This window comes from Notolabrus celidotus, chromosome 6, assembly GCF_009762535.1.
Source record: "Notolabrus celidotus isolate fNotCel1 chromosome 6, fNotCel1.pri, whole genome shotgun sequence".
In the NCBI taxonomy this organism is placed as follows: Eukaryota; Metazoa; Chordata; class Actinopteri; order Labriformes; family Labridae; genus Notolabrus; species Notolabrus celidotus.
This window is the reverse complement of record NC_048277.1, coordinates 15,166,092-15,190,675: the sequence shown is the minus strand read 5'-3', so window position 1 is coordinate 15,190,675 and position 24,584 is coordinate 15,166,092. Positions and strand designations below refer to the sequence as shown.

Here is a 24,584-nt window from a genome sequence, read left to right as displayed (position 1 = left end):
CTTTGTGAATATGAAATGAGTCTTCAGTGCATAGGGAAAGTACCGCACATCTGTGCAGGTCCTATCTTTCCCCTCAGGAATGAGCCAGAGGAGGGGAAATATCTTTATTCCCTTTACTCAGAAGCTTTTAAAGTGAGGCAATTAATACATGTGGAGTCTTTTATTAGCTACATTTCTTTTCATTTTATGTTTCTCATTCATCTTCAAAATGAGCATATCCCGACAGGTTTTAGTCAGAGTATTCAATGGCAGGTACCCAATCCGGAAAAAGGAATGTGCTCCATTCGGCGAAAAAGGTGCTTGAATCTCATCAACCCAACAGCATGTCTGTTGTTGATCTGCAGCATAGTTTGATTAAAGACCGACAAAAGGATGCTTCACAGCTTGTTTTAATCACTGCATACTCAATAGCCCATTGTGCACTAACATTGGTCCTCACTTTGCTTCAGTAGCTGCATACAATTTTCTGTTTGTGGCCGTGTTTGTGCCCCAGTGTTCTGTTATATCTTGTTCTGTAGCCTTCCTCAATGGAGGTTTTGTTTTTTAATTTAATTTGATCATTGTGTGATTGTGTGCAAGCCTCAGTTCATATCACTCACTCACTCATACACAGACACACACAAAAGTGAGTTTACTGAAATAAGATGTCACTTAAACATCACAAAGTACTGCTTGTTCAGTGTAACTCAGGGAACAGGATTTTTCTGTTGGAAACTGGAGTCAGTATTTAAGAGTTTGAGAGAAGACTAGTAAACAATCTGATAAATATACTTAAATATGGATAGTAATTCTGTCACATCAACGTGCACACACAAAGTAATTTGGCACCTCCAATCTGAATATTGAAGTGATTTTGGCAACTCACTGATTACAAAATTTTCCCCTGGTCGACCGTTTTGTGATTGTGTGTGAATGTGTTATAATTACACCTGATTAGCTTTTTCCATCAGTGTATGAAAGTGTGTGTGAGTGTTTCTGTAGTGGTTGGAAGAGTACAAAGGTGCTATGCAAGTATTCCCCGCTCAGGATGCAGACTGAGCAGAGTGTTATTATGTTTAAAACCAAAATTGTCTCAGCATTTTGCATTTTGCTAGACTAAGCAGCAGCATATCAATTAGCTAAGAGATCAATCAGTCAATAAGTCAATCAATCAATCTGTCAATCAATCAACAACCATTATTTGTATAGCGCCAAATCACAACAATGACACTCTCATGACTCTTTTTCACAAATGGCAGGTCTAGACTGTATTCTATGTTAAATTGTTAACTAAGACCCAACTTTAAGACAGGGTAAGATCCAGCCCCTCTTAAGACAGGACTCAGTCTTATCTCGTCTTAATCCACCATGAGCAGAGCACCTTGCAGTATTTAGCTAGTTACAGCAGCAAGGAAAAACTTCCTTTTAACAGGCAGAAACCTTGAGCAGAACAAGACTCATGTTAGACAGCCATCTGCCTTGACCGAGTACCGAGATATGCATTTCAATATTCTCAGAGTTCAACATTTGACCACTTTGGTAACTGTCTTTTCTCTGTGATCAAACTCTGGTTCAATTCAGTCCAAACCTTACATAACCAATTAAACTTCAGCTTGACATTCTTATCCTTTAATGCTGGTTTAAGATTTTTTTCAATCACCCCCTTTCACCATGATTCCCTGACACGTGACAGAAAGCTAACTAGCGCGGAATCAGAACAGCTGAAGGCAGAAGATGTAGAGAATGCTGAGGAATTTCTTTTGTAGACCTTCTAATTTTGGAAAAATGTAACCCCTAAAGTTGGGGATGGCGATTGTGATGTGGTAAATTTGGATGCACCAGTGGCAAAGAACGCTCACAGTTTTTGGAGAGAATGGCGTAAAGACTCTGAATGGCTCGGCTATGGAAATGGCACAATGCACTGCATGTACTCCTGTGAGACAAATGTTGCAGGTAACACTGTGTTTGCCAAAGAGTCCAGGCATTTTAAGCACAAGAGCTTGATTAAACAGGCTGAGAGAGCCAAACACAAGAAATGCCAAGAGGGATGGAGAGCCAGGAGACCACATTTCAAATTCTGGTCCCAGGATATGTAAAGCCCTAGTAGCAGTGTTGTTTTTCAGTAAAGAAATGTTAATATGTAAATTTTAGTTGCTTCACTTTTGTGAGATGCTCTTAACTTTTTAAAGGAAGTTAGCACCAGTGCTACCTTGTAAAAAAAAAGTTAGCTTCAAGCCCTGCTTCTTGTTACTGTACGTTGTACTCTCAAAAGTACAGATAAATGTACTTCAGTACGTCTCTAACTTTACCCAATATAACCTCAGTGAGTCAAGCCCCTCACGAGGCCATCACAAGTTTAAGTGTTTTCTTTCATACAGTCATAGAGAGGAAAAGAGAACTGTCAAAGAACATTATGGTTGGTTTGCCAGCTTTAGAAAGTATGGCACAGAAAATGTAGAAGAGCAACTCAAAAAGAGATCCAGTGTGTTCCTGTGCCTGGAGGCAAACAGCAGGGGGTGTGTATTACTCTGTCTCTTGTAATAGATTTCATAATTGCGTGTGGATTTCAGCCCTCTCAGTCTGTTAAAAGGGAGGTAAAATATTTGCACGATACACTAAATGCTGTCCTTATTTTTCCTTTCTCTCTCTCTCTTTGGACATATAAACTTGTTTCCTATTTGGGCTCCACTTCTTTGTCCACTGTTGTATTGTTAATGACCTCTTTACAGCCCTCTGATTCCTTCCTCTCATGCAGGGGTTATAGAATTGATGCAGGCTGGAGATAATAAAATGCAAACAACAAAAAAAACAGTGGACTGCTGAAGAGAGAGGAATGCTGTAAAACAGGGAACAGGGTGGGAGAGTGTTGAGAGAAAAGAGGAGAAATGGAAGTTGGGTAGGTTTTCATCGTTGATAAGTATTTTATGGAGTGTACAATCCAAGCTGAGTGCAGTTGTTGTATATCATAACGGCAGGGTATGTGTACTCTCCTTGACGGTAAATTACCAACAAGAGGAGAGCAGGGTGGGATGGTGGCTGTAGAAGAGAGGGGGAACCAACTGAGATGGAAGGGGAAGGGATGTAATAAAGGAGGGGAAAACAAAAGGCGCAGGAGTACTGGAAAGGGGGAGAGGAGAAATGTGGGGAGAAGACACTCTGATGTAATTAAAGTGGCTGAGTTGAAAGGCTGCACCTTGCCCCCCTCCCCAACCCTCCACATACGAAAGGTTTATGAGTTTATGAATACAATATAGAAGCAATGTTAGAGGTGCCTATGTCACTGGGAGGGGAGAGCTGCGGAGTGTTGTTATTAATGCAGATCACAAGTAGGTCCATGTGTACACCACTCAGAACATGCAGCTTCACCACTAAACACTCCAAAATGTCCTAGTGCTGGGGTAGTGTTTACTCCCTCGAGAGAAAACACTTTAATCTCAACCACTCTCTGATCCACTTGCAGGATGCCTGCTCTTTGTAGAACTGAGACAAGCTGTTAGTCTTACTTGTTTTTTAACTAATGATCATGAAAAATATATTTGTAAATTATACTTGTTTCAGTCATTCTGGCTGTTTTGACAGATCACCAAATATTAAATAAGCTAACATTTGTCTTCTTTCCCACAAGTCCAACAATATTAGAAAAAAGCCCCAGATAACTTTTATATTGAAATTCAAAGCAAGGCTCAAGCCATCAAAGGGGGAGTGCATACAGTGGGGCAAAAAAGTATTTAGTCAGCCACTGATTTTGCAAGTTCTCCCACTTAGAAAGATGAGAGAGGTCTGTAATTTTCATCAGAGGTACACTTCAACTATGAGAGACAAAATGAGAAAAAAAATCCAGGAAATCACATTGTAGGATTTTTAAAGAATTTATTTGTAAATTATGGTGGAAAATAAGTATTTGGTCACCAACAAACAAGCAAGATTTCTGGCTCTCACAGACCTGTAACTTCTTCTTTAAGAAGTTCTTCTGTCCTCCACTAGTTACCTGTATTAATGGCACCTGTTTGAACTCGTTATCTGTATAAAAGACACCTGTCCACAGCCTCAAACAGTCAGACTCCAAACTCAACCATGGCCAAGACCAAAGAGCTGTCGAAGGACACCAGGAAGAAAATTGTGGACCTGCACCAGGCTGGGAAGAGTGAATCTACAATAGGTACGCAGGTTGGTGTGAATAAATCAACTGTGAGAGCAATTGTAAGAAAATGGAAGACATACAAGACCATTGATAATCTTCTTGATCTGGGGCCCCACGCAAGATCTCATCCCGTGGGGTCAAAATGATCATGAGAATGGTGAGCAAAAATCCCAGAACTACACAGAGGGACCTGATGAATGACCTGCAGAGAGCTGGGACCAAAGTAACAAAGGCTGCCATCAGTAACACACTACGCCGATAGGGACTCAAATCCTGCAGCGCCAGGCGTGTCCCTCTGCTTAAGCCAGTACATGTCCAGGCCCGTCTGAAGTTTGCCAGAGAGCATATGGATGATCCAGAAGAGGATTGGGAGAATATCATGTGGTCAGATGACACCAAAATAGAACTTTTTGGTAAAAACTCAACTCGTCGTGTTTGGAGGAAGAAGAATGCAGAGTTGCATCCCAAGAACACCATACCTACTGTGAAGCATGGGGGTGGAAACCTCATGCTTTGGGGCTGTTTTTCTGCAAAGGGGACAGGACGACTGATCCGTGTTAAGGGAAGAATGAACGGGGCCATGTATTGTGAGATTTTAAGCCAAAACCTCCTTCCATCAGTGAGAGCATTGAAGATGGAACGTGGCTGGGTCTTCCAGCATGACAATGATCCCAAACACACCGCTCGGGCAACGAAGGAGTGGCTCCGCAAAAAGCATTTCAAGGTCCTGGAGTGGCCTAGCCAGTCTCCAGACCTCAACCCCATAGAAAATTTGTGGAGGGAGTTGAAAGTCCGTGTTGCCCAGCGACAGCCCCAAAACATCACCGCTTTAGAGGAGATCTGCATGGAGGAATGGGCCAAAATACCAGCTACAGTGTGTGCAAACCTGGTGAAGACTTACAGGAAACGTTTGACCTCTGTCATTGCCAACAAAGGTTATGTTACAAAGTATTGAGTTGAACTTTTGTTATTGACCAAATACTTATCTTCCACCATAATTTTCAAATAAATTACAACATCAAAATTGACTTCACTGTTGAAACGGATATATCCATAATTGCAGTTTAGATTATTTCCATTTAAAGTGAGTTTGAAACACTTGTTTCCATTTGTTTATTTGCAATTTGAAAAAGATGGCTTGTAATTAGGAATGTATCTCTTGATAGAATTAGTCCATCAAGAGATGTTTGTTGATTGTGCAACATAGATAAGACAGATCCCAAAATGAGTAAATGCAGTAATGGTAACAATATAGTATAGACTGTATGTTAGTGGTGGAAGTCCCCAGTGACATCATTCATTGGCCTGTGTCTTACGTTTTTAAAGCTTCAAGTTTGGTATTTAAGACAGATGCTATTGTGGGTTTTTGGAGGCAGATCTGACCATATAATAATAATGACTTGGATAAGCTATGCCACATCTCTATCGAGGTTTATGGTTCAGTGTTAATGCCACTGTCCAATCACAGGTTGCCAGGCCCAAAATCAGGACCTGTATTATCATGTTTCAAACACAATTGGACCATAATACAAATGAAAATCATCCTGCATGAAGATAACTTGAAACTGTAATAAGGAATATAACTTAGATGACTTGGTTTCATTCTTACATCTCAAACAGACAATTCATTGTTTACAATGATAACTTATCTTCCACACCAGCAAATATCACATGTGGGGTTCCCCAGGGTTCAGTCTTAGGTCCACTACTTTTCAGTGTTCACATGCTCCCTTTAGGAAGAATCATCCAAACTCTCAACATCTCCTTCTACTGCTATGCTGATGATACCCAGATCTACCTTCCCCTTACTTCTTCAGATCTAACTGATATAACAGCTTTACAGAACTGTATTCATGATATCAAGGACTGGCTGGCTGACAGCTTCCTTCTGTAAGATAAGAAAACAAAAGAGATATTTATCTTTGCCCCCCCTATCACACCACTGTTATAACGTAGAACCATGATAACCTCTCCACTTACCTCAGACATGCAAAAAACCTTGGGGTTATTTTTGACAGTGATTTAAATTTAAACAGACAAATTCAGTTGTCAGGTCACACTCTTCCAACTCAGAACCATATCAAAATTCCGACATATCCTATCACCATCTGATCTGGAAACAGGGATTCATGCATTAATATCATCCAGGCTGGACTACTGCAATTTACTCTACTTTGGTATTTCTCAAACAACATCCTCTGCATTTCATGAGTTCACATTTTTAAGACTTCCAATCAGAATGGACATGTAGGTTTCAGTGTACAGTATCTATTATTTGTAGCTTAGCATTTCTTAGCCTCTATAAGTATTTATCTCAACTTTTAGCTTTCCCAAGATCCACCTTTTAATCTAGCTTAAATAGCATTTATCGACTTTCAGCCAACTGTTCTAACCACATACTGAAAAAGTATAGGTGACACTGCGACAGATTGAGGTCTTTATTCCAACCACGTATCTGTTAGCATTGTTTTTTCTTTCTTACAAGTTACCTTTTTGCAGCTTCAAATCTACATCATGGGTTTACGATTACTCCTGGTTAAGAGTTTACTGGTCTGATTTATTAGGGCTGGGTATTAAGAACCTCACAATCAATTAGATTTTGGTTTGATATTGATTCAATACTATGCATAGAATACAGAACCACTGTACTGTAATGAATAATCAATAGAGTGGAACTTAATTACAGCAGAAAAAATGGAATCCAGGTATGTCTTAGTCAATATTGAATTGGGATTGAATTTTACTCAGCTCTGTACTGAGGTGCAGTATATCCATGGTTTAACTTAGCTGATCTGTCATACATCCAGCAGGAATTTGAAATATCAATTCCAGCAGCAATTGAATTCAATTTTTGTAATGTAACCCAGAGCAAAATAGAATTAAATGAGCTAAAAGAAAAGATTCCTTCACTTTGGACATTACCTCTGAGGTCAGCAGTGTCTGAGCAGCTTTGCTCTCGGTCACCAGCATGAACTGTGCTTGAGCCTTTCATGTCAGGTTTGACAATGAAGCAAAGCCTCTTTGATGTTCAGCTTTGATCATGACAGTTTGCTCAAATGAATTTGGTATAAAGTAACACTTTGAAATGTTAGCTTGACCCAGCACTAAGAGTACATGCAGTATTGAACACACCCATCAGAACAGATTTGGGTGACTGAAATATTTTAAAGCCTAAAAAGAAAGAAAACAATCACTTGAATTGAATTTGCTCACATCAGTACTTGTTTCTGTCTCAAAGGAGACATACGACATGTTGATGCAGAAAACTTGAATCAAAAAGTCTGCGTCTTGAGTGTGCCGCTTTCTTTCTCCTTTGAAGTACCTTTAACGCAACATCTGGCTTTAGACGGACGACTTTGATGTTTGAATCCATTCTTCTTCAAAGAAAGTGAATTTAGGAATAAAAGCCTAAAGTAAGACAAAGACCAAAATAACAACTTTAACACTGCTCTACAGCAGCATAAAGTGTGTATGCTTTCATTAGGTACTGCTGTCAGATGAGTACTATTTTATCTTTAATCAGAGTTACCACTGTTACTCAGAGACCCCCCTCAAATATCATTGCATGTCATGATTACACCTTCCTTTGTACGATTACTACAACTGAGAGCCCAAAATTGGGCTGAAACTTGAACACAGACCTCAATCACAAACTCAGCAGGGGGGCAGACACACACAGGACCTCTCTCCTTTGACAGAGGAATAGCTCGCCTCAGTCTCTTTCTCTTTTTTTCCCTGTCTTTTCATCTCCTGTGTGATTTGTAACAGTCTTTCAGGCCTTTATCACTACTGTAGCGAATATGTTTCTATTGTTAATGTTACAGCATTATGAGTTCCTTTTGTGTGTGTTTTTTCTGCTCCCAGAGGACTGCGTTGAAACCTGATAGGCCACATAGGGTGGCAGCGGTGGGATCTCTTTATTTAAGCTTTTTTGCTAGATAATTATGGAAATAATTCATCTTTGTTTTGGTCTTTCTCTGCTGAGAGTCCAGTTCATAATTAATTGGTAGCGTGAAGGACTGGGCAATTTTAAATCAGAAGGGAGGGGTTGGGGGGGGGGCTTGTTTTATTGGCTGGTGGCTGGTTGGGGCAGCGGGCGGGTGGAGTATCTGAATTAGATTAGATTTAATTAAGCTATGGGGCCCCCGACTACACACTGGGACATAAATAGGCTTTATGCCAGGCTGGTTGTTGTTAGGGAATTCAACAGTATGTGTTGAGTAGGTGTGCGCGCACACACACACACACACACACACACACACACACACACACACACACACACACACACACACACACACACACACACACACACACACACACACAGACAAAGACTCCCACAGGCCTTCAAGGTCAGGTTGACAGGAAACATGCAGCATGGTTCCCGGAAAAAAAAAGAGAAAACAAGTCCAGAAAAAACTCTCCTTTAATGATTGCTTTCTGCTGTGTTCAAACAGATGCTCTGACAAATACTGAGCTTTGAGGGTCTCTCTAAGCCCAACACTCTTTTCTTAAACTATCAGTTCTTAGATATTGGAGCAAAATGGCTTCCAGTCTTTCCACAGGTTAAAGACAAAGTAGACAAAGTTATCTTGTTCATAGCTTTAAGTAGGAACCAAATCTAGCAAATGGAATTGTATTTGTTCGACTTCTGACCGCTCAAATTTATTTTACACTAAACGATGCACTCACTCATTCACACACTGATAGTAGAGGCTGCTAAGTAAATGCTTATGCCTTTATTTAGAGAACAGGACAGTGGATAGTAAAGGCTGGAAAGAGAGTGGGGAATGTCATGCGGCATAGTGCAGTGGGTTGGAATTGAACCCGCTTCGGGACTATGGCATCTGTACATGAGGTGTGACTGAATTGCTAAACCATACCTGCACCTCAAGTGACTTTCTGTATTTGGATTTCATTCATAAGCATTCATGCCCTATTGGTTATGTCATCTGGCAGCCATACAGGGTTCAGTGTCTTGCCCATGTGGACGACAACAAGTGGACTACAGGAACTGACTTGTTAGCTTAGTTGACACAAGCTACAGGGGGGAAACAACTCACCTCAAACTAACTGGAAGTACAAACATTGCATACAAACACCTCTAAAGCTCATTAATTAGGTCTTAATGTGTGGTTTGTTTGATTCAACAAGAAAGTTAACAGTGTTATGATCACTATAAGTGTCATAATATTTCTGGAAAAATCTGTCTCTTCCTGTTGTCTAAACAGAAAATACCCCCAGCACAACCCTGGTGATATCTCAATTGACATTTTGATTGATTTTATTTTGATTTTATTTTTTTGTAAAGGTTAAACAAACAGAGCCAAGTTAGCTGTTGTCAATTTATAACAGCCTTAATGCAGGGCTCTCAAGTCTCACGCATTGGGCGTTAGATACACGCATTTTAACCTGTTCACACGCTCACGCCAAACTTTGTATTTCTCACGCAGAATGATTACTAGGACAGCATCCACCAAGTTGCGCCACTTTTCTTTAAACTGTGGAACAGGTAGGAATCAAGTGTGTTTCCCGTAGAGTTCAGAATGAGCTTTCCACGCACCAGCCAATCAAAAAGAAAGAAAGAAATATAGCTACCCACCAGCCAGTCAAAAAATAGCATCACTGTATCCGGGTAAAACAACGCAACAACATTACGTTCCTAAGAAAAGGATGCACATGTGCAATGCAGACTGACCGCAGATTAGAAGCAAGCGGCAACCTTCGGTCTAAAAATATGAGTCCAATGCGGAAGTGTTAAAAGCTGCAGTTCATCGAGGATCCGCTTGAGGCTGGCTCCGGAAGTACCGGAAGTCACATACACATGAATGAGAAAAAGGCGATCTTTACAGCAGAAATAAACATGTTTACAGCCTCGTACAAAAAACGAGTGCAGTCTAGATAGCTCATTTCTTGATCAGCTCACACTGTGAGAGGGGTGAATTTTTTTCTAACACGCCAATTTCGAAGATATTGAGATTACAAGTCTTCCAATGAGAAGCACAGCTGACTGCAGGAACACTGTAGCTGTTGGCTAGGAGGCTCAAACTCCGCCTCTTTACGTCACACTGCCGCCGACTGGCCTAAAAACAGTGCTTCAGAAACAGATGGGTGACATCACAGATACTACGTCCATATTTTATACAGTCTTTGATTAGAAGATGCTGGAGCCCTGTATCCAATGTGTACAGTCATCTAGTCAGTTGATTTCGTAGAATATTTACTGAACGAAATGACTACTTTTTCACAAAAATAAAGAGAGCTAGGGAGAGAGTAAGAGAGAGGGCAGTCAAAATTATTAAGATAAAATACAAAATAAAGCCTATATAAATCTGGATAATTACTATGAATACAATCCGCTGACAAAATCTCACTCTGAACTGAGTTCAAAACTTGAGAGCCCTGCTTAATGCTAATCCCATTGCTAGCTATAGCTTTAAAGTGACTTTGCAGAAATCAGTTTCCAAGTGTAACTATCCTGTATAAAAACACATTGTGACCTTAAAGGGGTGTATGATTTTAAGTCCAGTTCATATAAATAGTTTATTAATCTTCAAGGAATAAGAAAGGAGAGTCTTCTTTTATAGATTCTGTACTTTATGAAGCTTTTGGATCAGACATGTAACTTAATATAACCGGGTCATTTCAGTTGACTCTTTGTAGAGCTGTGCATGTTGCGTTAAATTCTCTGAGGCCCTGTTGCTCTAGCTTGTACATTTGGGGGGAATCTCTGCTCTGTGCTAAACACAATATCCCCCAAGAGCCTGTAAGTCTGGAGTACTTCAAAAAGAGTCAAACGGCTGCCTGCTTTGCAGTTTCAGAGGATTTAATCCTTACAGATGGAAGCATTTTCAAACTATTGATCCAACGTCCAGATATTTCGTAATGACCCCTCTCTGGCAGGCTTTTTGGGCAATAACTTAGACAGTCTACATGATGGCTGGTGTGCAGAAATGTAAGTCTTTTAAGCATATATACTGCACCATCTACCGAGCAGAAACACAGAAATGTTGAGCACAGAACATAGAAAGTGTTGCACTTGGTGTTTTGAACTTTAACGAGGCAAACAGAGGTTTGATGTTTACAGCCCCTTGAGGCATTTGTTTTAATTTAAACTCAAACAGGAACTGTAAAATACTTTTATGTAGCACATTTCTCATTAGCACAGTCCTACTGCGGTTACCTCAGTAATAAATACAGCTCCTGATCCTCTCCTTCCTTCCCTCTTTGGTGCTGGTGTGCTGGTGTGCTGGTAAGAACCAGAAACACCATTTGCATGAGCCTTAACCAGAGTGCCTGATTGAAATTCTCACTCTGTAATATCAGTCAGCGGTAATATTTAAGTGCTATTCCCTTATCCTATCTGGAATAATAAGCTGCACTGCTCTTTGGAATTACAGGAGTCCCTTCCCTCATTTCAGGCAGCGAGGCTGGCTGCTCTGCATTTTTTTTTACTGCTGGCCACGGCTCTCTAAGTAGTTTGCAGACATCCCTTTTCCCCCCTGCGACAAACATGGTAATCTGTGACGGCCCCTGGTTCCTCTGCCTTCTCCCATCTTCAACGCTCAGTAGCCCAAGTCGAGTTTTATCTGAAACTGCTGTAAGCTGTTATGCCCTTGCAAAGAATTTTGCAGCCTCCCTGTTCCTTTTCTTGTATTTATAATAAAGAGTCAGGTTGCTACTTGCAGACCAGCAGCTCAAACTAGCCTCTTCACTGTGCATGATACACTATTTGTTGTCCTGTCCCTGGATGCCCCTCGGAGAGTCTGACTGCAGTTTTGCTTATAATGTAGCACACTGATCTCCTGCTTTTATTGAATTACACAGAACACAATTCAAAATGAAACTGAAATACAATGTTCCCCTTTTTTTCAAGTCGCCACTCCCCAACTCCACAACTCACCTTCCTTTTTCTACCACCTTCAATTGCTTCTAACATTTTTCTTCCTCCTTCTCATTTCTATTCTATCTTAGTCCATTCCTGTCCTCGTCTCCCTTACCAAAACCCATCTTCCCTTTTCCCCAACCTCCTCCATCATCCATCCTCAATAATCCTTCCTCTCCTCCACAGAAGCTCCGGGGCAGGATTTTGTGACACTGGACTACCGCCTCCGCTACTACCCCAGCATCACCTATGCTGTCATCGGCAGCGCTGTCATCTTCGTCCTAGTGGTGGCATTGCTTGCCCTGGTGCTCCATCACCAGAGGAAGAGGAGTGTCCTGCTGCCCAGAGGCGTAAGGGGGAGCTCACATCACCACCACCACCATCAGCCGCTTCTGTTGTCCCGTCTGGTCATCTTGGACCGGGGCCATGTTCACCCAGGGGGTTCTGGTCTCTCCATGGACTCCACTGCAGCTGGACAGTACCATTCAACTCCTCAGGCGCTGCAGCTGCTGTCTGGGACCCTGTATCCCTCTGGACTGTCCTCCATGGACTCACCTCCATCATATTCACAAGCTGTTCTGGATGTCAGGTGAGAGGAATGATTACTCAGAGGTATACAATATTTTCTTAAAATCCGTAAAGGGACAAAACAAGAAGCTGTAGCTGAGTAAGTTGTGTCTTTAAGAAAGTACAATCTAATATAGTACTTATTTTTAAACCAAACTGTGGGAACAGAATTTAATTTAGTTGTTGGAAGTTTTTTCCAATTCATTCAAATATCCCAGTCACAGACACCTCTATAGTAGAGAGTGCTAAATGCCAGATCAATCAGTCAGCCTTTGTCCCAGTGGTGCTTTTATGTGATTTTTAGTGCATAAGCAATGAATCCCCTAATGAAGTGGAAGCTTTTTCATTAGAAAACAAAAGATAAATGTAATTGTTTTAAAAGTGAATCACTAATTATTTTTTAAAGACTCAAATTAAGATAGGATGCATTTCCTAAAACAATTGCTCTGAGCAGGTTCTGATATTTTTAACAAAACAACACTTCTTGCTACAAAAAGCTTGAGGATTTCAGCTTTACAGTCATGTTGGGCGAGTTTTTTATCTAGATTCCAAAACGACATGTTATAGCTGCTGGTTCCAGTCCAGAATCATTAATCATACAGTCTCTGTGTAGTTCATGGCCCTGACGTGGTGTTCTGCTTCTTTTGGTTTCCTCTTTTTTCCTCTCCTAGTCGGCCTCCCTGGTTTGATCTCCCTCCTCCCCCGTACCTCCCAGATGGGGAGCTTCCATCAGAGGGCGAGCTGCCTCAGTACGAGGACCCGCAAGACCCTTTGAGCCCGCCAGCAGCACATCCCTCAGCACCCTCCACACCCAGAACTGTGGCCTCGGGCACACAGCCGAGTGAGAGCTCCAGAGAGCAGTCCGACCAGCTGTGAACCGCTCTCTTGTGGACTCTGTAGACTCAGAGAGTGCAAGGACTGAAGGACCAGGCTGTAGGGCCACATGAAGCCGAGACAGTCCAGAACAAAGACCTGCTGAGGAGAACCAACAGGGACTAAGAGACTGCAGGCTTTAATAGCAACCGTTACTCACTGCCTGCACGTTGGCTCACTGGAAGCTGTGCTGGGAAGAGTTCATCCTTGTAATACTGAGGTTGCTTGCAGGCTCCCCCTGCTGGTGTCAAGGCTCCACTACACCTTCAAGAGTTCCACATCTGATTGTATTCGGTTGAATTAGTCTGCCCTTGAAGAAATAATACATACAATGCCTGACTCTGACTTCAGTCTGAGTCACCAACTGCCATTCACTAACATTTTTAGAGCATCTCAGATGGCTATTGCTTTCTGTGAAGTCTATCATGATAGAGTTGTGTTATTATTTTGACTGTTCTCATTTTAAATTTCATACAACAGTGTTTTCCAAAGTAGGGTTTATAAAGAAATGATGTTCATGTTTCCGTTGTTAAAACCCTGAATGGTTCAATTATATAGTGTTACTGTTACGGCTACATGCTGCCTAGACTTCAAGACAGCTTAATAGTGTTGTGTAAGACTTTTCATGGTCACACACATATAGCTATAAGCACAAAAGCAATCAGTGGTACACTTGTTTTTTCAGTGTTGGTGTGACCTGATTGACATTTAGTAACTCCTTTAGTAGCACTTCATGCTAAACCTAGAAGTCTTTGAGTTAAAACTGGCAGGTATTTTCTAAATGAGCAAAAGAAGTCTTGTTCTTTTTCACAATATTTTCACAGTACTTCTTCTTGTCGTTTGGTTCAAGTCAAGATAGAAAATGTGAAGAGGATCACTTTTTTTTTTTTCCTCTAAATAGCGTTAGCCAGGAACTCTGAGTATTTATGGCGAGCTTCATAAGTCATTCCTCCAAGCAATCTGTTGACGAAGATAACTTTTTTATAACACTTCTATTTCAGCAGCATCAATGTTTGTTTTCAGACAGAGACAAAACAGTGTTAAATCTAATGTTTTTGAGGCCTTATTTTCTGCCAGTTTGATCGTTAGTGCCTTTGAACAAGATTAGTTTGAGAACACAATCTGATTTAAAACACCTAAAAACTGTAGCCTGTATCGATATCACTCACATAAATCAGCATTTTATGAATCTGTCTTGAACCAGATTGCCCAACTTTGTGTAAGATTTTGTAATGTATATACCTCCAGTTGTATGTCCTTTTGTAAAATCCTCCAAAGTAGTATTAGACATTGACTGATGAAACTCATATCTGAAGGATCTATGTTTGTACATGTACTACCTGCATTGTATTATGATTGTTGGTTTGTTCATTTTCAAGTGGTTTGTTTGACACTGTACATATGAGATGTAGGGAAAGTAAATAAATCTATTTAAGAGTAGAGTTTAAAGAAAGAGCTGAATGTGTAAATATATTTGTACTTTGTATCTTGTTTCTTCTCCAGAGCTGGCAGTGATAGAGCCGGCACAAGAAAATCAATCAAACCAAAGATAATCATTGCAAACCTTAATGTGAGGATATCACCCTCCAAAGGAATGTTCATGTGTCCCAGCTGTCTGTGCCTTTGTGATATTAAAATGTGCAAAGGTTCATTGAGTAAAACAGAATTTATGTTATTTGCTGTAAAACTGGAAAATGTGTCTCAGGATAAAAATCAGTCTCTCTGCTCTGTTGTTTTTATATACATTTGGTTTACAGCACATTAAGATTAAATTCCATTTTTTTTCTGATCTTATGAGTTTTGTTATTTACATTTTTGTGAAGCTGCCCATCTCAATCTGTTTATTCCTTGTATTCTGTATATTGAAAGTAATATAAAATTCTCACTCAGATCTTGCGTGTGAGTCTTCCTGGAGATCTAATATTGCATTTTCTCAGCAGTAATATACCCTCAAAAATATGGTTATTGCAAAATCTGCAGCCATACTGCCAGCCTGTGCCCCAGACACAAATCTTTGATCACAGATCTCAGAATAACAATCCAATCTTATGAAATGTAACACCTTCTGAGTCTTCACAGTGAATGGGGAAAATTGAACAAGTATTTGCTTCCCTTGTGTTAAACGTTGTTTTATAATGTTTTATTGAATGCATAAACCCAAAAGCAGCAATCGGCTATTGTACCATATCTAGGTTTACTACCTACAGTAAGTTTATATACAGGTAGTTTAGTTTGAGGGTTCCCAATGTGTGGGTCTTACCCTCCTAGAGGCCTCAATGACCCAAAATATGATCAATGGGTTCAGAAAGTATAAAATCTGTCCATTGAATTTGATTTTCTTTTGGCTTTAACTTTTTCCAACAAATTTCAAATGTTATACTTTTTATTAAAATGAAATTTTGTTAAACATTTCAAGTTTCTGGGCATAACAATTGACTCCAATCTAAATTTTAAGAAACATGTAAAAAAAAATGTCTGCAGAAATGTAAGAGCCAGCCTTATGAACTTCAGATACGTCAAGTCAAGTCAAGTCAACTTTATTTATATAGCACGTTTAAAAAACAACCGCAGTTGGCCAAAGTGCTGTACAAGCTTAAAAACACAATCAATAAAAACAAATAGTAATTAAAAAGAACAGATATTAAACACACAATAGATAACAAGAAAAAAACTAAAATAAATAAAAACAAAAAATAAAATGTACGATGTCTCGCTCAATATGTATTAAAAGCCTGTGCGAAGAGGTGCGTTTTAAGAAGAGATTTAAAATTCTCATGTCTGAGCATGCCTTATATCAGGAGTCAGACTGTTCCACAGTGTGGGAGCAGCAGACCTGAGTGCTCTGGACGGAGCATGTAGGTGCAAACACCCACACAGATAAGGTGGTGCCAGCCCATGTAAGCTTTTAAAAAAACCAACAACAAAGTCTTAAACTGGATCCTGAATGTCAGGCATCAGTTACCTTTGGCTGCTGCTAAACTGTACATGCACTCAATGATTTCTTCTTATTTATCTTATTGTGTCACAAGCGGGTCTCAGGCTGGAGCAACCACTCTAAAACCATTATACACCCTCTACAAACAATCACTGAAAACTCTGGATAAAAAACCAAGGAACTACCACCACTGTAACATCATTCAGAAATATAACTGAATGACCTTTGACAGTTTTCTTCGTTATGCAGATATGTGTCTGATGTATAAACTAATCCATGATCAGGCCCCACCACCACTTAAACAATGTGTGTTACTCTGCAGGAACAATCTTAGGGAGACCAGGGCATCAGCAAGGGGAGAGTGTCCAGCTAAACTTGGGAAAACTGCATTTAGACAGTCTGCATTTTCAGTCAGAGCAGCAGAAAAATGGAACTCAATTCCTATTTACATTAGTGACTGTACGAGCCTCAATGTTTTTAAAAGTAAACTGAAATTATGACTCAAGGAAAAACAATCATGTGATCACTGAGTTAATCCTCTGATTGCATCAAACTAGAGACAATGAAATGTAATTTTAATTGTGTTGTTATTAGTGATGGACTGTTGCTGGGTATGTATTGTTTTAAATGCTAGTATGTTTTTATCATTTGTATTGTACATTCTTTTACATCTTCCTGCCCAGGGACCACAGATGAAAATGAACTTATATCTAACTCTGACTTGACAGTTTTTGTTTTGCATGACCCCTGTCAAATAAACTAATAAATACATAAATAAATAAATACGGTAGTGCCTTTATTTGTCGACAAATCGTGAAGGAGTAAAAAGTAAAATATTCCCCTCTGAAGACACTTTTAGAAATCCTCTAATACTGTGAACAGACAGACAATTACATTTAGGTAGTTCTAACTTAGCAAGAGGTTCTTCAGTGATATCTTTCCTCAATGTGATACAGTTTTATTATAGTTGCAGCCGAAACTCAGTCCTGCAGTTTTTCTTTTCCACCAGCAGATGTCACCATGTCACCATAAAGTACAAAGCTCAGAGTAGAGTTATCTAAAGTACAGAGATGAGGTTCTTCATCTCTGTCTTACTACTTTGTTGTACATTTTATATCCAGTTTAGGTTTTAGGTAGCTAGTGGTGCTGAAATGCCAAACAGCTTAGCATTCATGTTACATAGATTCATGGCAACTATCTACATCTGTTCTGACACATAGGAATACATACACAAATATAATCCCACAATGGGCCCCCTATTTTCATTGTAATGTCCCACAAAAATCTTGCATCTCATCGTGCACCTCCCACCCCAATATCCGCATGACATTATGATACATCAGATAACATGAGATAGCATCTCTGACGGCACAGGCCCAGCCCCTCTGCCTCCACCTCGCTTCCCAATAGTCCATTATCCCGCTCTGCTCATCTTTTATCTTCCCACACTTACACATCTCTCATATTCACTCCCCATTGCCCCTTCTCCCTCGTCCAACATGAGGTCCTTTCCCTCATCTTTGACTCTGATGCTGGAGGCCCATGTTTGTTTAGCCCAAGCCCTTAACTGCACAGATTCTAATTAAAAGCCTGCACGCTTCTCTTTCTGCTGTCTGTCTGGCCAGCAGCTGCTCAGTTGCCAGGAAGAAATGTTCTACATATGCTGCAAAATATTGTAAATGGTAAATGCACTTGTACTTATATAGCGCTTTTCTAGTCTTTCTGACCACTCAAAGGACTTATTACTGGACCACAGGATGCTCTCATATTAGTTATGTCTCACAAGGGATGCAAAGATGATGCAAAACTTGACAGTAAGAGGAGCTGTGGTGGAAATTGGCAGTCATGGTAGTGGTGATTAAAGCTGTGACGTTAGTGTTCACATATGATGAGGATCATTGTTAACAGATACCATGGTAATATTCCAGTATGACGCCTTAGAGAGTCTCTCTTGGGGGTCGTTCTTTCAGCATTAGTGTAGCCGTTAGCTATTGGAAAGAGCACAAGTGAGATGAATCTGGCAAATATCCCATGATAATAGAGACCTTGATTCTTCCAGCGAGTGAAGAATGAGGCTCTTGAGGGTTTTTGTATTTAACTTGCTCATGTAGTTAAGGATAATATTTCTTTACAGGAAAAAGGAATAGATATAAAGCTCAAGTAGGGATATAAAACTGATTAGAAAGTGTGTTTAATAGTCATGAAACTCTCCATGAAGACCACTTTTACTCACACAAAAATGAACATACATCCTGGCTTGGCCGTGGTGCCATAGCTCCAGTGAACTGGAGATAAGACCCCGTGTTTTCACATGTAAATGTTGTGAGCATGGAGGAGAAGGAGGGTGTATTGTTAGCATGGAGCGGCTCTGAGGGGCTCTAAGGAGCACTGCCGAGGGTTTGGCCAGCACGGCCCTTATCAGATGAAGAGCAGGCCTCTGAGGGAGGGAGGGGTCGGCGAGGGACAGGGGCTGGGCAGGGTTGTGGGGGCCAACAGGAGAATAGAACAGCTGGCGGAGTCACGCGTGCAACCTCAAAAACACACAGAGCCCAGACACGCTGAGCACGGTGGGAATCTCCTCTGCTAAGAGATCCACAAACACACGGCCTCTTGTGTTATTATCAGCCACCAGCCAGTGAGTCTGAGCACATAATCACACACACAGCAGCACCAAAAAACTGGAGCGTTTCACACAATCACAGACACGCAGGAGCACAATCATGGAGGAAAATCACAAAGATTCACAAATACACATTTCCATACAGGCGTCTTTACACTCCATTAGGCAAACGCATACTGAGAAAGGGAAAACTACCCAACACATAGAGCTAAATCACCACTGAATACATCTACAATGATTTTAACTACCACCTAGCTGTAACAGTGGTAATCACGTCTTTTTGCTTAAAGTTCTGCCTGTTAGCTATACATTGAGCACTTTTCATCCCCATAATTCAAACTGGACTGGGAAATAAATCGTTTAGCGTAGCTGCACTTATTGCATGGAAGAGTCTGCAGACTAATCTGATACCTCAAAACTAAGTCACCAGAATGTTTTCATTTTTAGTGGCATCATGTAAATCTGTTCTCTAGGTGTGAATGTGATTACATGGTTATGTTGAATATTCAGCATGAATCTCTGAATGAATACAACAATTGATCCACCTTGCCTTTCCATGCCATTCTTCATGTTCCAATGGCCCTAATAATGCTTTTTCTGCACACCTTACAACAAAAAAGGTATGAATTTTCTCTTCTATACCAGTGACTGTCACAGTCTGATAGCCACTAAAGGATCAGCCCCAGTAAAAAAGGCAAGCTGAACACATTGTGGTGAGGAAGTCGAGAGAACATTCACGAAATAGACACTTAAGACCCCTTCAGGCTCTTTTTTAAAGATTATAATGAAGGAAATAACTGGTTAGTGTTGTTATACTGATTCACATGAATATAATTTTTCCAGTACAATACATTGTCCCGGCATTAAGTGAGTGAGCATACCGATGGAACCAAAAATGTATCTCATATGTATGCATGTATGCGTACATATGCATAAGTCAGGCCAGCATTAGCAGCTGAAACAGTAACACTTCCCTGCTTAAGAATAGAGCAGGGTGCTGGCTCTTGTCCTCTCCATTCAGGCCAGTGTTAAACACACAGACTAGCATGCTAATGGGTAATCCCTGAGGACCAGCCACCTTTGTCCCAGCCCCTCGGAGGATGTCTCTCTCCGGGCACTGGGTGACAGCCACCAGGCTGCCGGCTACTGGACGACCAGCATGTTGCCAGATACTGATCTCAGTGGTCCAGAGGGATGCCAGCAGGTTGCCAGGCTTTGATTGGTATCTGATGGGTGGAAGATTGGCGTCTGTCCTGGTTTCCTTTTTGTTGTTTGTTTTTGTTTTCCTCCCTGTGATGCTCCTGCTATCTTTTTTGATGAGGGGAAAGTGAAAGTGTGGCGTAGGGGCATTTTGTCATGCAGCAGGTGGTCTGTATCTGGTAAGAAAGACTTCCAGTTAATCTACGGTGGGACTGGTATGTGAGTGGTATCATCCTAAATATCTTAAAGACCTATTCAAGGACAATGACAAAAATTTGAAGCGTTTTTAAACAAGCATTAACACATATAATTGGTTTTCAAGATAAAGAACCTATAACAACAAACAACACTATTAAAGTTAAAGTTGTATTTTGCAACATGATATGTATTATAGAATAACCCAATACCATATAACAGATACGACATAGCACTATACAGTATAATGCTATATGATGCGATGTGATACAGAAAATATATGACACAATACAATGAAAAACAATATCATACAATACATAACGATACATTAAGATACCATACAAAATCATTCGATTTGATACAGCCTAACACATAATGTGGTATATACGATTCAACATGATACAGCACATGATACAATACAATATGATACGACACGATACTACACGACACGATACGAAACAAAACCATGCGATACGATACAATATTTTACGATACAATATGATACGACATGATATTAGACGGCATGACATGATACGAAACGAATCAATGCGATGTGATACATTCCGATACGGTACGATTTAATACGATACGATACAATATGATGCCATACAATATGATACAATGCAATACCATGCCATACCATATGATATCATGCAATATAATCCAATACACTTACTTTTAATCCACATGTAAACAGAAATCCATAATAAACGAAAAACAATATAGCACTTGAATTTGGGTCACAAGCAGCGCAATAGCACTGGGACAAGAAAATTCTGGATTTCAGCTGCGGCAATCAGTCGAATGGGGGATAGATTTTTTAATTCAAATGGTTGAAAGGTGTTCACAGGATTAAAAACACTTGTTCATGTATCTCTATGGATTAGGACATTCCTCACTGCAAGGTGGACAGTGGGAGAAGGAAGTGAGTTTAGATACAGGCTGTCATTGATTTGCTGAGAGGACATTCCACAGTGCAAGGTGCAGCAAGGAGCCCATAGGAGGAGGGTAATCCTATGGGGATGCTAGCATTCCTAATCCTTATGATTTGGTGTATTAAAGAGGAGGTATTCTGTAGATTATGAAAGAAATATGAGCTCAGAGGAGCAGAGTGAGGGTTGAGAATTGATGACAGCTTCATATGCCCTGTGTGTGGTATTATATGTGAGGAGGAGAGCCATATTATGATTATTTTAAACAATATATCTAGCCTTGGTTCTATACTGTCTGTGATGAAATATAGTAGTTTCAACCCAACTCTGTACCCTCATCTGTCTTTCACCCCTAGAGAACTGAGCTCCATATACAGCAGCACCCACTATGAAAGCACACACACGTGCACATAAAAATTCAGGTAGTAGGCAGTGAAATAAACTGTTCTGTACTTCTTCCCTTTTAAGAATACTGTATGTATTTCAACTTTCAAATGTTTGCCTCTTTTACAGCAAATATTCTTTTGTGTGTATTTAATATCTAAGTGCATCAAACGCAACATTTTTGTAATGTTGGCAAATATCTATTATCTTGAGAATAGATCGACTTGCACTGAACTTTTGCATTAAACAGGTTCCTCAGGGAATCTTGATCCCCCACGATGTTAAAAAATGAATCTCATCTTGTATCCCCGTCTCTAAAGATCCCCCGCCTGTAGGAACTTCCTTCTTCGCACATACTGCATGGACCTCACATCCCTCACACGCTCCCTCTCTCAAAGACGCACGCCCTCCCCCAGTTTCCATCCACTCTCCTTCAAATGAAACACACACATTATAGAAACCATACCCCCCTACGTCCCTATTCTGCCTGCCACCCATGGCCACCCCATGCCTCGCACGTTCCTCTCAGACAGGCAGCACGACATTTGGCCCCTGTATCTCTACCTCCCCTGCAGCCCCCCCAACCTAGTGCATGCCCCCAAGTCCTAGTTCCATCCATCATATCTGCCCCTCGGCCTCCATCACGTCCTCACAAAGGCAGCAAACCCAAAGAAAAGAAAAGGCAAAAAGAGAGGGGTGAAGAATACAGCCGCTTCCATGCAGAACAGTGCAGGCCAGAGTACGGTCTTTTGTCCCAGGCCTGCCTTTCCTCGCCTGGTCTCTCCTGCAAACACACCCTCTTCCACACCCTCTTCTCCAGGGAACAACAGCGCCGGGGCTGGGGGGATGGACCCGGGGTGTGGTGCTATCTAAAGCAGTATAGTTTGGCCCCCTCCATGGCCCCCTGGTCACCAGCAGACCCTGTGTGTTGAGCTGTCAAACAGGGCCGCCCTGTCCCTCCCCTTGCATCCACGGGCACACCCTCTGTTGGGCAGCAAGGGCCCCCGAACTCCTGACTCAGGGGGCCCAAAAGCCAAGACTCATTCTGCTCTGCTGACCTGAGCACTGTGGCTCTGTGAGGTGGAACAGTGAGACTCAGGTGAGGAGGAGGGGCAGGGTGCACATCTGCAGGGGCCATTTAAAAGGAGATGGATAAAGTGGAGGATTTAAGTTGACATCAAAGACACCTTTGACTTTTGTGTGATATGTGCACTCGACTGTAAGGCTACTGGAGCCCAGATTTGATTTCTGAAAACCTTTTAGCGCTCCTCATGTATAAGAAAAGAAGACAGAAAGCAGAAATAAAAAGAGCTGGGACCAAAACGGGAGCGTTTAAGTGAATGGGCAGCATCCATTAAGTGCAAACAAAAGCGGGTGCCTTTCTGTCAGTGCTGATGTTCTGTTGAAGGCCACCCTGCCTTTGTGGCTGAAGGGAAGGAGGGAAGGCCCCGCTTGGTCACGTTCACACCCTTTGCTGATAGAGCACATCTCAGTGCTGGTCATGGATGTTAGAAAAGTCCTGCAGCTGCTTGGGCACAAATAGAATCGACAGGCGAGCGACGGACAGAGAAAGATGGGACTGAAGCAGGCACAAAAAGAGAGTGGTGTTTAAAAAGATGGATTTACGAAGAGGATGACAAATGCAAGAAATTATAATTCAAAGTTCGAAAAACACACTGAACATCCTTGATTTAACGAAGGGAATGGAAGTAAGAATGGGGAAAAATGTGAGAAAATTCAGAGACAAAATAACGATAACAGTTAAAGAAAGGGCTTTTGCAGAAAAGGTTAAAGAGACAGGAAAAATTATTAATGGCAAGACAGTGCTGGATGAGAGAAATCTAGCTCATGTTGGACTGTTGAAATTCAGTGTGCTGGTTTATGGGACCCTAGAGACCTGTGAGGCAGATAGTGGACTGGTGGAATAAGAGGGGCTGGAGGGGTGGGGAGAGGGAACGAATGGGGTTATATGTGGCTCACTATTGTTAATTAGCACCTAGCACCAGCATGAAGAGAGGTGGGGGCCACTGTGTCTTATACATTCTATGTATTTGACTATTAGCAATATTCAAAATAAAATAATGCCTTTTTATTTTTACTTTTTAAGTTAGACTGAAAGACTGATAATAAACAACTACAACACACCCATAATACATTTAAAAACAAAGCACACGCACACAAGCATACATCAGACCTCAAACACACAGCACCCTAATGGAACCGTGACTGACCACGTTCCAGTCCTATTCACTTTAAGGACAATAGTGTGCTGAGGCTGCAAAAAGCCAGTTGAATGTGTGTGTGGATGTGTATATATGTGTGTGTGTGTGTGTGTGTGTGTGTGTTGGGTCTGCATCTGAGGCCTGTGTCCGGTCGCCGGGTGCACAGATTGTGATTTTCCCAGGTGAACGACGCCATACGGAGTGTTGTATCTTCAAGCTCATTAAAGAGCATAGGGAGCCATTAGAAAGCATTCAACAGGGTGTGCATTCCCCCAGACTGAGCTGTCAGGGCACAGAGCCATGCCCGAAGGCCCCGGGGTGGGGACCTATGCTAAACGGGCCGAGGGAACACACCAGAAGGAGATGATCCTCTTTCTTCTACGAGCACTGGTTGCTGTGTGGAGTGATATAAAGGCATGGGAGGGGTTAGTGTGGGTGTAACAGCTTGTTGAGTTCCCTCACTCGGGGAATTCAGAAATTTATAGAAACTGTTGAATAGAAAAATGAATATTTTTTTAAAAGAATATCTCATTTGGTTTCATCTGTTTGAAATCACAACAGTAAGGAAAATTTGGTTAAAAGGATAACACATAATTTAGCTTCTTAATTTATTTCTATATACAACATCTGAATGAATAGAAGATGACATAATGC

The 24,584-nt window shown here is 41.1% G+C and overlaps 1 protein-coding gene across 3 annotated transcripts in view; it reads left to right on the top strand.

The window, feature by feature from the left end:
* ldlrad3 (low density lipoprotein receptor class A domain containing 3) overlaps window positions 1–15,232 on the top strand; it is a 110,798-nt gene extending 95,566 nt beyond the window's left edge. For 2 of the 3 annotated variants that reach the window (XM_034686609.1, XM_034686607.1), the window contains exons 5-6: window positions 12,189–12,591; window positions 13,241–15,232. In XM_034686609.1, the coding sequence (XP_034542500.1) occupies window positions 12,189–12,591; window positions 13,241–13,445 (608 nt within the window). In that variant the 3' untranslated portion in view covers window positions 13,446–15,232. The remainder of the gene's footprint in view (window positions 1–12,188; window positions 12,592–13,240) is intronic. The other variant, XM_034686608.1, reaches the window with a different exon arrangement.
* Window positions 15,233–24,584: the final 9,352 nt, after the last annotated feature.